At 45.4% G+C, this 13,485-nt stretch overlaps 1 protein-coding gene across 1 annotated transcript in view; it reads left to right on the forward strand.

Moving 5' to 3' along the window:
* Positions 1-7,100: 7,100 nt before the first annotated feature.
* Positions 7,101-13,485, forward strand: part of LOC138643351 (NFX1-type zinc finger-containing protein 1-like) — a 341,406-nt gene continuing 335,021 nt past the window's right edge. Inside the window, exons 1-3 of the mRNA XM_069732273.1 lie at positions 7,101-7,116; positions 7,534-7,740; positions 9,562-11,142. Coding sequence (XP_069588374.1) covers positions 7,101-7,116; positions 7,534-7,740; positions 9,562-11,142 — 1,804 coding nt within the window. The remainder of the gene's footprint in view (positions 7,117-7,533; positions 7,741-9,561; positions 11,143-13,485) is intronic.

Consider the following 13,485-nt stretch of genomic DNA (forward strand, 5'->3'; position numbering starts at 1 on the left):
ACAGGTTTTGTAATGACTTTAGGAAACTGAATGCGGTTTCTAAATTTGATGCGTACCCTATGCCCCGGGTCGATGAGTTGATCGACCGGCTTGGTAAAGCCCGATACATTACGACCCTGGATTTAACAAAGGGGTACTGGCAGATCCCTCTGGCCGAGGCGGCCAGAGAGAAGACGGCATTTGCTACACCGGAAGGTCTGTTCCAGTATGTCTACATGCCGTTTGGACTTCACGGAGCTCCCGTAACGTTCCAGAGATTGATGGATCGAGTCTTGAGGCCCCACAGACAGTACGCTTCTGCCTACCTGGATGACATCGTAATTTACAGCATGGACTGGGAAACTCATCTCCGGAAGGTACAAGCGGTGATTGATGACCTGCGAGATGCAGGCTTAACGGCAAACCCCAAGAAATGTCACATCGGGCTTGAAGAAGCCCGATACTTGGGCTACGTGATTGGCAGAGGAGTGGTTAAACCCCAGATCGACAAAATACAGGCAATCCAGGGCTGGCCACAACCAGTGAACAAAAAACAAGTACAAGCTTTCCTGGGGATTGCCGGCTATTATCGCCGGTTCATACCCAATTTTGCAGCCATGACTACCCCCTTGACGGATCTTACAAAAGGGAAGGGTTCCGTCATGGTAAAAATGGACCTCAGCTGCTGAAGAGGCCTTCCACAGCCTGAAACGGGCTTTGTGCTCTCAGCCCGTTCTAGTGACTCCTGATTTCAGCAGCGAGTTTGTGGGACAAACTGATGCCTCTGATACTGGTGTCGGAGCTGTACTTTCCCAGGTGAGGGACGGAGTCGAACACCCGGTCCTCTACCTCAGTCGGAAACTGAATGTACATGAGCAGAGATATGCGGTGGTTGAAAAAGAGTGCCTAGCCATTAAATGGGCTCTCGACTCCCTCAAGTATTACCTGGCCGGTAGGAAGTTTAGGCTGGTCACGGACCATGCCCCTCTCAAGTGGATGCACCTCCACAAGGACCATAATAGTCGGGTAACCCGGTGGTTCCTTGCCCTGCAGTCTTACTCTTTTACGGTGGAGCACCGACCTGGGGTGCAGATGGGGAACGCCGATGCCCTGTCCCAAGTGCACTGTTTCAAGAGTGTTCTTGCTCGACCGGAGTGGTCTGAGCAAGGGGGGGGGGGGGATATCTAAGACTCATGTCGGTGTGGTAGTTGGGGGCAGGTATATCTCGCCCAGGTATTTGTCCTATGTGAATTAGGCCACTCAGTATCTTCAGGATGCTAATGGGTTAACAAGTGCAGGAATAAAGGATGACCAGCTGGGGGTTTCCAGCGTCAGCCTGAGGCACACAGATTGCCTGTCTGTGTGAGACAAACGTGAGTGAGAGCTGTGCTCAAGAATTGTGTAATGTTAGCTGGGTGGGAGAAGCCCCCCAGTTGTTGAGATAGCAACGTGTTGGTTTAGTTAGCGCCGGACAGGCTAGGATTTATTTTTATGTTTTGTTTTATCTATGTTGCTTTCACGTTAATAAATCTGACCTGAGGTCAGCCTGCTCAGAAAACCTGCTGTACGCCTCGGATTCAATGCACAAACCACGTGGCCTTTGACCCCAGCAAAGGCGATCCCGGAGTGTTGTGTCACAGTACCACCTCACATTTGAAGTCAGTTTGAGGGGTCTATATGGCTGAAAATACCCAAAAGTGACACCATTCTAAAAACTGCACCCCTCAAGGTGCTCAAAACCACATTCAAGAAGTTTATTAACCCTTCAGGTGCTTCACAGCAGCAGAAGCAATATGGAAGGAAAAAATGAACATTTAACTTTTTAGTCACAAAAATGATCTTTTAGCAACAATTTTTTTATTTTCCCAAGGGTAAAAAGAGAAACTGGACACCAAAAGTTATTGTACAATTTGTCCTGAGTACGCCGATACCCCATATGTGGGGGGGGGAACTACTGTTTGGGCACACGACAGGGCTCGGAAGGGAAGGAGTGCCATTTGACTTTTTCAATGAAAAATTGGCTCCAATCTCTAGCGGACACTATGTTGCGTTTGGAGAGCCCCTGTGTGCCTAAACATTGGAGCTCCCCCACATGTGACCCCATTGTGGAAACTAGACCCCCCAAGGAACTTATCTAGATGCATAGTGAGCACTTTGAACCCCCAGGTGCTTCACAAATTGATCCGTAAAAATGAAAAAGTACTTTTTTTCACAAAAAATTTCTTTTAGCCTCAATTTGTTCATTTCCACATGGGCAACAGGATAAAATGGATCCTAAAATGTGTTGGGAAACTTCTCCTGAGTACACCGATACCTCATATGTGGTCACAAACCACTGTTTGTGCACACGGCAGGGCTCGGAAAGGAAGGAGCGCCATTTGACTTTTTAATGAAAAATTAGCTCCAATCGTTAGCGGACACCATGTCGCGTTTGGAGAGCCCCTGTATGCCTAAACATTGGAGCTCCCCCACATGTGACCCCATTTTGGAAACTAGACACCCCAAGGAACTTATCTAGATGCATAGTGAGCACTTTGAACCCCCAGGTGCTTCACAAATTGATCTGTAACAATGAAAAAGTACTTTTTTTTCACAAAAAAATTCTTTTAGCCTCAATTTGTTCATTTCCACATGGGCAATAGGATAAGATGGATCCTAAAATTTATTGGGCAATTTCTCCTGGGTACACTGATACCTCACATGTGGGGGTAAACCACTGTTTGGGCACACGGCAGGGCTCGGAAGGGAAGGCGCGCCATTTGACTTTTTGAATGAAAAATTAGCTCCAATCATTAGCGGACACCATGTCGCGTTTGGAGAGCCCCTGTTTAAACCCCCAAGTGCTTCACAGAAGTTTATAATGCAGAGCCGTGAAAATAAAAAATCATTTTTCTTTCCTCAAAAATTATTTTTTAGCTCGCAATTTTTTATTTTCACACGAGTAACAGGAGATATTGGACCCCAAAAGTTGTTGTCCAGTTTGTCCTGAGTACGTTGATACCCCATATGTGAGGGGGAACCACTGTTTGGGCACACGACGGGGCTAAGAAGGGAAGTAGTGAGGTTTTGGAATGCAGACTTTGATGGAATGGTCTGCGGGCATCATGTTTGCAGAGCCACTGATGTGCCTAAACAGTAGAAACCCCCCACAAGTGACCCCATTTTGAAAACTAGACCCCCCAAGGAACTTATCTAGATATGTGGTGAGCACTTTGAACCCCCAAATGCTTCACAGAAGTTTACAACGCAAAGCCGTGAAAATAAAAATATAATTTTTCTTTCCTCAAAAATGATGTTTTAGCAAGCAATTTTTTATTTTCACAAGGGTAACAGGAGAGATTGGACCCCAATAATTGTTGCCGAGTTTGTCCTGAGTATGCTGATACCCCATATGTGGGGGTAAACTACTGATTGGGAACACGTCGGGGCTCGGAAGGGAAGTAGTGGCGTTTTGAAATGCAGACTTTGATGGAATGGTCTGCGAGCATCATGTTTGCAGAGCCACTGATGTGCCTAAACAGTAAAACCCCCCACAAGTAACCCTATTTTGGAAACTAGACCCCCAAAGGAACTTACCTAGATATGTGGTGAGCACTTTGAACCCCCAAGTGCTTCACAGAAGTTTATAACGCAGAGCCGTGAAAATAAAAAAATAATTTTTCTTTCCTCAAAAATGATGTTTTAGCAAGCAGTTTTTTTATTTTCACACGGGTAGTAGGAGAAATTGGACCCCAATAGTTGTTGCCCAGTTTGTCCCGAGTATGCTGGTACCCCATATGTGGGGGTAAACCACTGTTTTGGCGCACGTCGGGGCTTGGAAGGGAGGGAGCACCATTTGACTTTTTGAACGCAAGAATGGCTGGAATCAATGGTGGTGCCATGTTGCGTTTGGAGACCCCTGATGTGCCTAAACAGTGGAAACCCCTCAATTCTAACTCCAACACTAACCCCAACACACCCCTAACCCTAATCTCAACTCTAGCCATAACCCTAATCACAACCCTAAACCCAACACACCCCTAACCACAGCCCTAACCCCAACACACCGCTAACCCTAATCCCAACCCTAACCATAAACCTAACCCCAACACACCCCTAACCCCAACACACCCCTAACCATAACCCTAACCACAAGCCTAATCTTAACCTTATTTCCAACCCTAGCCCTAATCCCAACCCTAACTCTAATTCCAACCCTAACCCTAAGGCTATGTTCCCACGTTGCGGATTCGTGTGAGATTTTTCCGCACCATTTTTCAAATATCTGCGGGTAAAAGGCACTGCGTTTTACCTGTGGATTTACCGTGGATTTCCAGTGTTTTTTGTGCAGATTTCACCTGCTGATTCCTATTGAGGAACAGTTGTAAAACGCTGCGGAATCCGCACAAAGAATTGACATGCTGCGGAAAATACAACACAGCATTCCCGCGCGGTATTTTCCGCACCATGGGCACAGCGGATTTGGTTTTCCATAGGTTTATATGGAATTGTAAAGCTGATGGAATACTGCTACGAATCCGCTGCGGCCAATCCGCTGCGGATCCGCAGCCAAATCCGCACCGTGTGCACATAGCCTAATTCTAAGGGTATGTGCACACGATGCGGAAAACGCTGCGGGTCCACAGCGTTTCCGCCGCTGCGGGTCCGCAGCAGTTTCCCATGAGTTTACAAAAAACGCTGCGCACATGCTGCGGAAAAAACTGCGTGGAAACGCAGTGGTTTACATTCCGCACATTTCACTTCTTTCTGCGGATTCTGCGGTGGTTTTACAACTGCTCCAATAGAAAACCGCAGTGAAATCCGCAGAAAAACCGCGATAAATCCGCAGCGGCTTTGCACTGCGGATTTATAAAAACCGCTGCGGAAAAATCCGCAGCGGACCAGAATATGTGTGCACATTCCTTAACCCTAACCCTAACTCTAGATCTAACTGTAGTGGAAAAAAAAATTAATTTTTTTATTGTTCCTACATATGGGGGTGATAAAGGTGGGGTTCATTTACTTTTTTTAAATTTTGATCACTGTGATAGGTTTTATCACAGTGATCAAAATGTACATGTAACGAATCTGCCGGCCGGCAGATTCTGCGAGCGCACTGCGCATGCGCCCGCCATTTTGGAAGATGGCGGCGCCAATGAAGAAGACGGACAGACACCGGGAGCCTCGGTAAGTATGAGGGGGGAGATCGGGGCACGGGGGGGCGTCGGAGCACAGGGGGTGGCATAGGAGCACGGGGGGAGCGGGCAGGAGGACGGGGGAGCGGAGCACAGGACAGAGGGGAGTGGAGCACAGATCAGAGGACTGGGGGGGCGATCGGGGGGGTGGGGTGGGGGCACATCAGTGTTTCCAGCCATGGCCGATGATATTGCAGCATCGGCCATGGCTGGATTGTAATATTTCACCAGTTTTTTAGGTTAAATATTACAAATCGCTCTGATTGGCAGTTTCACTTTCAACAGCCAATCAGAGCGATCGTAGCCACAGGGGGGGGGGGTGAAGCCACCCCTCCTGGGCTGAACTACCACTCCCCCTGTCCCTGCCGATCGGGTGAAATTGGAGTTAACGCGATCTTTCCATGACGCCACATAGGCGTCATGGGTCGGATTGGCACCGACTTTCATGACGCCTACGTGGCGTCAAAGGTCGGAAAAGGGGTTAACAGCAGCTCAGATTAGAGACCAGGTCAATGCCACACAGAGATCTAGCAGCAGACACATCTCTACAACAACTGTTAAGAGGAGACTTTGTGCAGCAGGCCTTCATGGTAAAATAGCTGCTAGGAAACCACTGCTAAGGACAGGCAACAAGCAGAAGAGACTTGTTTGGGCTAAAGAACACAAGGAATGGACATTAGACCAGTGGAAATCTGTGCTTTGGTCTGATGAGTCCAAATTTGAGATCTTTGGTTCCAACCACCGTGTCTTTGTGCGATGCAGAAGAGGTGAACGGATGGACTCTACATGCCTGGTTCCCACCGTGAAGCATGGAGGAGGAGGTGTCATCGTGTGGGGGTGCTTTACTGGTAACACTGTTGGGGATTTATTCAAAATTGAAGGCATACTGAACCAGCATGGCTACCACAGCATCTTGCAGCGGCATCAACAGGACAATGACCCCAAACACACCTCCAGGCTGTGTAAGGGCTATTTGACCAAGAAGGAGAGTGATGGGGTGCTACGCCAGATGACCTGGCCTCCACAGTCACCAGACCTGAACCCAATCGAGATGGTTTGGGGTGAGCTGGACCGCAGAATGAAGGCAAAAGGGCCAACAAGTGTTAAGCATCTCTGGGAACTCCTTCAAGATTGTTGGAAGACCATTCCCGGTGACTATCTCTTGAAGCTCATCAAGAAAATGCCAAGAGTGTGCAAAGCAGTCATCAAAGCAAAAGGTGACTACTTTGAAGAACCTAGAATATAAGACATAATTTCAGTTGTTTCACACTTTTTTGTTAAGTATATAATTCCACATGTGTTAATTCATAGTTTTGATGCCTTCAGTGTGAATGTACAATTTTCATAGTCATAAAAATACAGAAAAATCTTTAAATGAGGTGTGTCCAAACTTTTGGTCTGTACTGTGCATGTGTGTATGTGTGTATGTGTTATATATATATATATATATATATATATATATATATATATATGTATATATACACATATATATATATATATATATATATATACATAAATAAAAGTTTAAAAATACAATGGAATGATGTACGTGTTTAGCATTTCCCTTTTATCAGGGAATGGCAAAAACATGTTTCAAACTACTTATACATCTGACATGTCACTGTGGTAATCATGCTGACTCAACATAAAGCACCACTCAAGTGTTTTGTCTTCCTGCACTGGAGTGATGCTTTAAATGTAAGCCCCCTGCCCCCAGTCTTATAATCACCCGCCTCCGGTGTTTTTCGGCACTGCTTTGGTGCCACGGCGCCATTTTGTGAGCGCAGCTTCTGATCGTCACAAGCTCTCAATGCAAGTCTATGAGAGCCAGAGTGAGAGCAGAACAAGGCTCTCATAGACTTGTATTGAAAAGTGACCTCTGCGCAACTCCATGAAACACTGTAGCAGAGGGAAGGTCACTTTTTGCCGGAAACACGCCGGAAAACGATGAAGGCGACGGCAGGTGAGTATGAGACGGGGCTGGAGTGGTGCTTAAATGAAAATGTCATCTCTCTAGAATCCAAAGAAGGTGCCTCACTACTAATAAGTAATAAGCTATTTAAAAATCTACATAGTACGTCAGAGCTTAAAATCATTTGTCTGCTATGTAGACAAGCATAAGGGGCTAGTGAATTTTGTAATTTGCAGATGTGACTGGCCCAAGTTTTGGTGTAATGGTTTGCACATTACCTTATTGTCATGGATAGGAAGTATATCACAGGTTATCACAATTACTAACTGATATCGTCATATACCTTTGGGTCAAAATCCACATAGACCACGAAAAAAGGGAACTAGAAGGACACTAATCAGGTTTTTTTCATAAGGCATTTTTTTTCTTAAGACCTTGTAGCACATTTTAACTTATTGTATCTTCCAGGTGCAGCTCAAGGATCCTATAGAGATAGAAAACAGCAAAATGACACAACTGGTGGTAAACTAAAAGATAATCCACAAATTCAGCCGTCAGGCCATGGAAGCCAGCATCAGCGTTATGGCCCACTGGAGAGGCTATCAAATCGTGACAAAAGTCCTGTGCGATATGGTAGCCGAAGCATGCCTGCATCTTTCAGCACCGAGATGAAAGGTATCAAGAATTGTTTTTGCTATCTGTTCAAAATGAAACAATAGCTTAAGGACGTCAAATGAAATAATTTTATATAAGGAACAGTTTTCATTTCATATTCAAAGTGGAGGGGCACGACAATACTGTGTGTTATTGGCTAAGATTTTCCAGATAGACTTAGCGATGAAAATGGAAGGAACATGCTCATGTAAGTGAGGAAATAGAATTTGTTTGAGAATATGTAGTTGACATTGGGTTAGTTTGCTAAAGAATGACTTTAATTTGTCCCAAAAGACATTTCACCAAGGTGAATGTCTACTTATTTCTCTACATTTCAGTTCACTCGTTGTGTATGTCCTATTCTAATGTATAATGTATAATGTTCTTCTGTCAACTCCACTGTCATGTCAACTATGTAATTCCTTTATGATTTTTATGATTTAAGTTGTGCTGCTGTGATACCATAATTTCCCACGGGATCAATAAAGTGTATCGTATCGTATCGTATTTGTTTGAATGATATGGGCAGCATTGACTGTTGTTTCAGAGCAGCTTCCACATGTTGACAAGAATGTGCACTGAATGCTTTTAATTAAAGGGACTCTGTCATCCCCAAAATTGTATATGAGGTAAGCCCACCGGCATCAAGGGCTTAACTACAGCATTCTGGAATGCTGTAGATAAGCCCCCGATGTATCCTGAAAGATAAGAAAAAGAGCTTATATTATACTCACCCAGCGGCGGTCCTGGGTCCGATGGGCGTCGCGGTCCGGATCCGGTGCCTCCTATCGTCTTACGATGACGTCCTCTTCTTGTCTTCACTCTACAGCTCCAGCGCAGGTGTACTTTGTCTGATCTGTTGAGGGCAGAGCAAAGTATTGCAGTTCGCAGGCGCCGGGAAAGTCAGAGAGGCCCGGCGCCTTCGCACTGCAGTACTTTGCTCTGCCCTCATCAAGCAGACAAAGTACACCTGCACAGGAGCTGCAGCAAGAAGACAAGAAGAGGACGTCATCGAATCAAGATAAGAGGCTCCGGACCGGACCGCGACGCCCATCGGACCCGAACCGCAGCGGGACCACCCCTGGGTGAGTATAATCTAACCTCTTTTTCTCATCTTTCAGGATACATCGGGGGCTTATCTACAGCATTACAGAATGCTGTAGATAAGCCCCTGATGATGGTGGGCTAACCTCTTATACGATTTTGGGGGTGACAGGTTCCCTTTAATAGTTCAAGTGAAGAAGTGTCAGCTTTTATAAAGTAGTGACAGACACAGGGGGCATATTTATTATGATAATGCGAAATTTTAGCTCCTGGGGCATGAATGGGAAGATAAGAAAAACACACGTATTTGCCTGCTTTAACCCCTGTGGATACAGCTCAGGCAGCTCCAATGATTTGCACTGGCACCAAAAGTGATTATGTAACCATTCTGTCCCAGGAGAGCTGAGGCATGTAACTGGATGCAGAAATCAGGTTTCTGGAACGTCATATTATCTGAGAGAAACCTCACTCTAGTCACCAGACCGGTGCAGCCAATCACATGTTTTAGTGTTCCAGTGACATCATCACTTCTCATTCTGTTTTACAACCCCACAGCAGGCTTTCCTTAATCCAGAGGGGTAATCGCCGGTGAGCATAGCAGATTTTATTATATTCACCCCATCTATGCCCTCAGTAATGTTTTTATTAAGGTCAGGAAACCATTACTAAGTGACAAACTGCTGAACTCCGAATGTCTGTGACTGCTTTTTGGTTCCCCTTGAAGAGGGCAGCATAAAGAAGTAGACATTTTACCCTTCAATAATAAATTGGATTTTTATTGTTTCCCTTTCTTTGTAGCATCAAAAGCAAAATGTGTACCAAGTCCTTTGGAGCACTCCATCAAATCCAAGACAGGGGACAATAGAAGGAACAGAGATGACATGCCTGCAAGCCGTAAAACTGGCAAAAATGAAAAAATAGATTTTAATGCAATTTCCAAACTGTTCGCATTTGGACCATCCAAAATCATAATGAAATTGGCTGCTCCAGGAAGTGGACTAAGGGAATTTCTTAATGAAAATACAATAGATTTACAAGCAACTGAAGGTTTCCTGAATATCTTAGGTACAATTATCACAAGCACAACAAATCGACAAAATGTAATATATATATTAGGTCAAGTCCAAGGTTCAGATTTCCTGAAGCAAGTTCTTCCTTTTCACATGTTGGAGAGCTATAAAGCTATCACACAGCAGCACAGAAAATGTTTATTTTTTGAACATATTATTACTTTGGCCACGGAACTAGCAAGTATCTTTCCATCCAGTTCTTTCATGCAATTAACTATAATTAAGACCCTTGTTGAAAATGCATTCCGCGACATGGAAGATACTGGGAATATTGTACCTACAAAAAATAAGAATAAATTGATGAATCTGAATAAGTTCCTTCAACATTTGCAAGAAAAAAAAGCAGACGGAACTTTGAAATCAGACAATTACATTTACATTGTAGGAAACAAGGAAAGCATGGACAGTGACTTTAGACAACTATCAATTTATCCAACCTATGAAGACATCTGTTTGTCTCAAAAGCCTTCAATGAGACTAAACATCATTGATGGATCTTATCCTGATGCTAGGTCTTACCTAGATACACATTTCCGCCTAATGCGAGAAGATTTCATTTGTCCTCTAAGAGATGGCATTTCTAGACTTATTGGACTGAAGAAACAGGATCTCAATAAAACAAAAATGGATGATATTAGAATTTATTTTGATGCCAAGATCTTATCTCCATTATGCACTCGTGCTGGAATAGTTCACGATGTTCATTTCAGTACCAAAAACTTGAAACATGTTGACTGGGAAATCTCAAAGCGTCTTCTCTATGGATCTCTTGTTTGCCTTTCTAATGACAATTTCAAAAATATGCTTTTTGCCACTGTGGCAGACAAAAACGTTTCCGATCTCAAAAAGGGGGTAATAGCCCTGATGTTTACAGAAGAAAGTCGGCAGAAGCTGCCACAATATGCAGTAGATGATAAATTTCTCATGATTGAAGCCACAACCTACTTTGAAGCATATCGTCATGTGTTGGAAGGTTTGAAGGAAATGGCCGTGAGTGAAATTCCATTCCAGAATTACATTGTTTTCTGTAATGCAGCAATGTCCCCACCTTTATATGTCTCTCAGAAACCTGCTGGTTACACATTGGAGAAGTTAATCAAACCTGACAACTCTAAAAAGAAAAAATATAAATCAGGAAGACATTTCCATCCATTACGTACTATTTTTTCACACAAAAAGCAATTTAATGTCCTTGATTCCAGTGCTTGGCCGACCAAAGAGGAACTACAGCTTGACCAATCTCAATTTAGGGCACTTAAAATGGCTCTAACAAGCGAGCTTTCTATCATTCAAGGACCTCCAGGAACAGGTAAAAAAAAAAAAAATATATATATATATATATATATATATATATATATATAATTACTGTAATTAGAACTAGTAGATGTCAGTAATTTAAATGTATTTGTTTAAAGGAAACCTGTCACATCCAGGAATACTTTTTACCTGAAGATATAGGGATAATCATAAGTTAATAGCATTCAAATCCAGACAGGCCGTACTGGGTCCCGGGCCATGAAGGGAGGCCGACATGACAGGGTTAAGGCGGGAATATAGTGAGCTGGATGGGCATTGGGAAGCTCAGGGTTAACAGATTGAGCAGAGGTGGAGTTGGGGTCAGGACATGGGGAGAAGGGGTTAGAGGTGAGGAGAAGGGGGAGTAATATAAAAGGGTCAGCCATCTTCTTTGGGGCTGCCATTTTTGGTACACCTTACCACTGTTAAGAAGCTTTATAGGGTACCTGTAGGATGGAGGTTGTGGCACTGCTTCAGCAATTGCGGAATGCTACAGTGCACATGGCACGGACAGTCATCTGTGGTTGGCTTGCTGCAGGGGGCAGTGACAGGAGTTTCCCAGACTCCTTATGAAGGACACCGGCCATGGAGAACCAGGAGTCTGGTGCGTCTTAGTCTAGAGGTCACCCCGAGGTCCGGTGCCATGTCAGGAGCCCCTATGAGGACCCTCCGATGCGGGGCACAGGACGGCGGCATGGCGTTCAAGGTCTGGAAGGAATCCTACCGTCCAGCGGGGCCTGCATCAGGGGAAGGAGTTGGCCTTTCTTGATTCCACGCCTGCGTGAGAGGTGCTGGGAGCAGGAGCAGCAGATGTCCTGACCGGAACAGGACTCGCTCTGCAAAGACTTTCGGAGAAGACGAAGGGCCTTACCAGCCGGCCCCTCATGGAGATCCTTGTGAGCAGCAGCCGGTCGGCTCTGCCCACATTGCGACAACGTCGACCGTGCAGGATGATGACTGTCAGCGCCAGGCTGGCCTGGGAGATGCAACTGGGCCTGGGATAATGGGAACACACTGTCAGCAGGCAGCTTGCTCAGACGGCAGAGCGGGGAACACAGCAGTAGGCACAGGGGGGGGGGGGGCGTCCCAATACAGGCAGCAGGATGCTGGCCCTGCATACAACGTCACACCTGCAGCCGCACAGAGGGTCTCTGCACAGACAGCTGGCACGGCATACCATCACAGTCAGCTGTCTGTGAGGCAGAGAGATCCAGGAGCTGCAGAACCAGCATTGGCACAGCATCGGATTGGGCTCTAGACAGCATCAGCAAGATTCCGGATTTCCAGCTGCTGGGATCACAGCACCCAGGCAGCTAGGTGAGACAGCTTGTTTAATTCCTATCAACCCTTTGTTAGCTTCCCCTGAAATTAGGAGTCAGGATGTGTTTTCTGGGGGGGGGGGGGGGGGGGGGTTAGAGGGGGAATGGAGCTAGTCTTACATGGTTTGAGAGATTTAGCTATGTTATGGTGGTCTAGGGGCTCTCAGGGAGGGATATGGCCGTTCGTCGCATGACTGGGGAATTTGGGGACAATTTTAGGGTTAGGTGGGTCTCATGTGGAAAATAGAGGGTTTGGGACCTCCGGTATGGGGGTGGGCATTTCAGCATTCATTATGGCAGGTGGCGGGACATCTGGTGTCAGTATGACGGCCGAGGGGGCATTGGGTTCAGGACAATCTACGGAAATAGTGGGGAAGAAGAAAAGGATGATTTGGTATGTTTGTCTGATGCAGCAAAGGGAGAGGTATATGTTTGTTTTGAGGATCCGTTGGGGGTGCATCTGAAGCAAGAATTGAGGGAAAAGATTTGGAGGGTTAATATGTGAAAATATTTTCTTTGCTTCCATTGGAGCTGTTTAATTTGGATAGGGTGAGGAAATATAAATCTAAGAAGGAGGATGAGGAAAAGAGGAGGTATCGTTTAATTCCCAGAACATTCTTGGTTGCGGGCATTTGCTATTTTAGCTAGCATGATCAGTGAGAAGGCCCCGGAGAATGTTCAGGCCTGTTTTGTTATATGGATGCGATTGAGGAGGCTTATAGGGTGCATAGCAGTCATGGATGGTTGATGTACGATTAGCAATTTCATCACCAGAAAGGCAGTGCAGTCCAGTATCCGCTGGGACCATAAAGACATAGCTTTATTGATGAAGGTGATGGCCCCTACCAGGTTAGGGCAATGGAGTCAGTCATTTCCAGGTGGCACCAGAGGTTCGGGACAGTCAGGTCACTCGGTGGCAATACAGAGAGGGCTGTGTTTCTCTGTGTGCTGACAGAGGGGAGGTAATAACGCTGAAAAAAGGGGAGACGCCGGTGTGTCTGGACGAGATGGAGTACTTTCTAAATAAATATCTCGAT

Source organism: Ranitomeya imitator, chromosome 6 (genome assembly GCF_032444005.1).
Source record: "Ranitomeya imitator isolate aRanImi1 chromosome 6, aRanImi1.pri, whole genome shotgun sequence".
NCBI classification, from domain to species: Eukaryota; Metazoa; Chordata; class Amphibia; order Anura; family Dendrobatidae; genus Ranitomeya; species Ranitomeya imitator.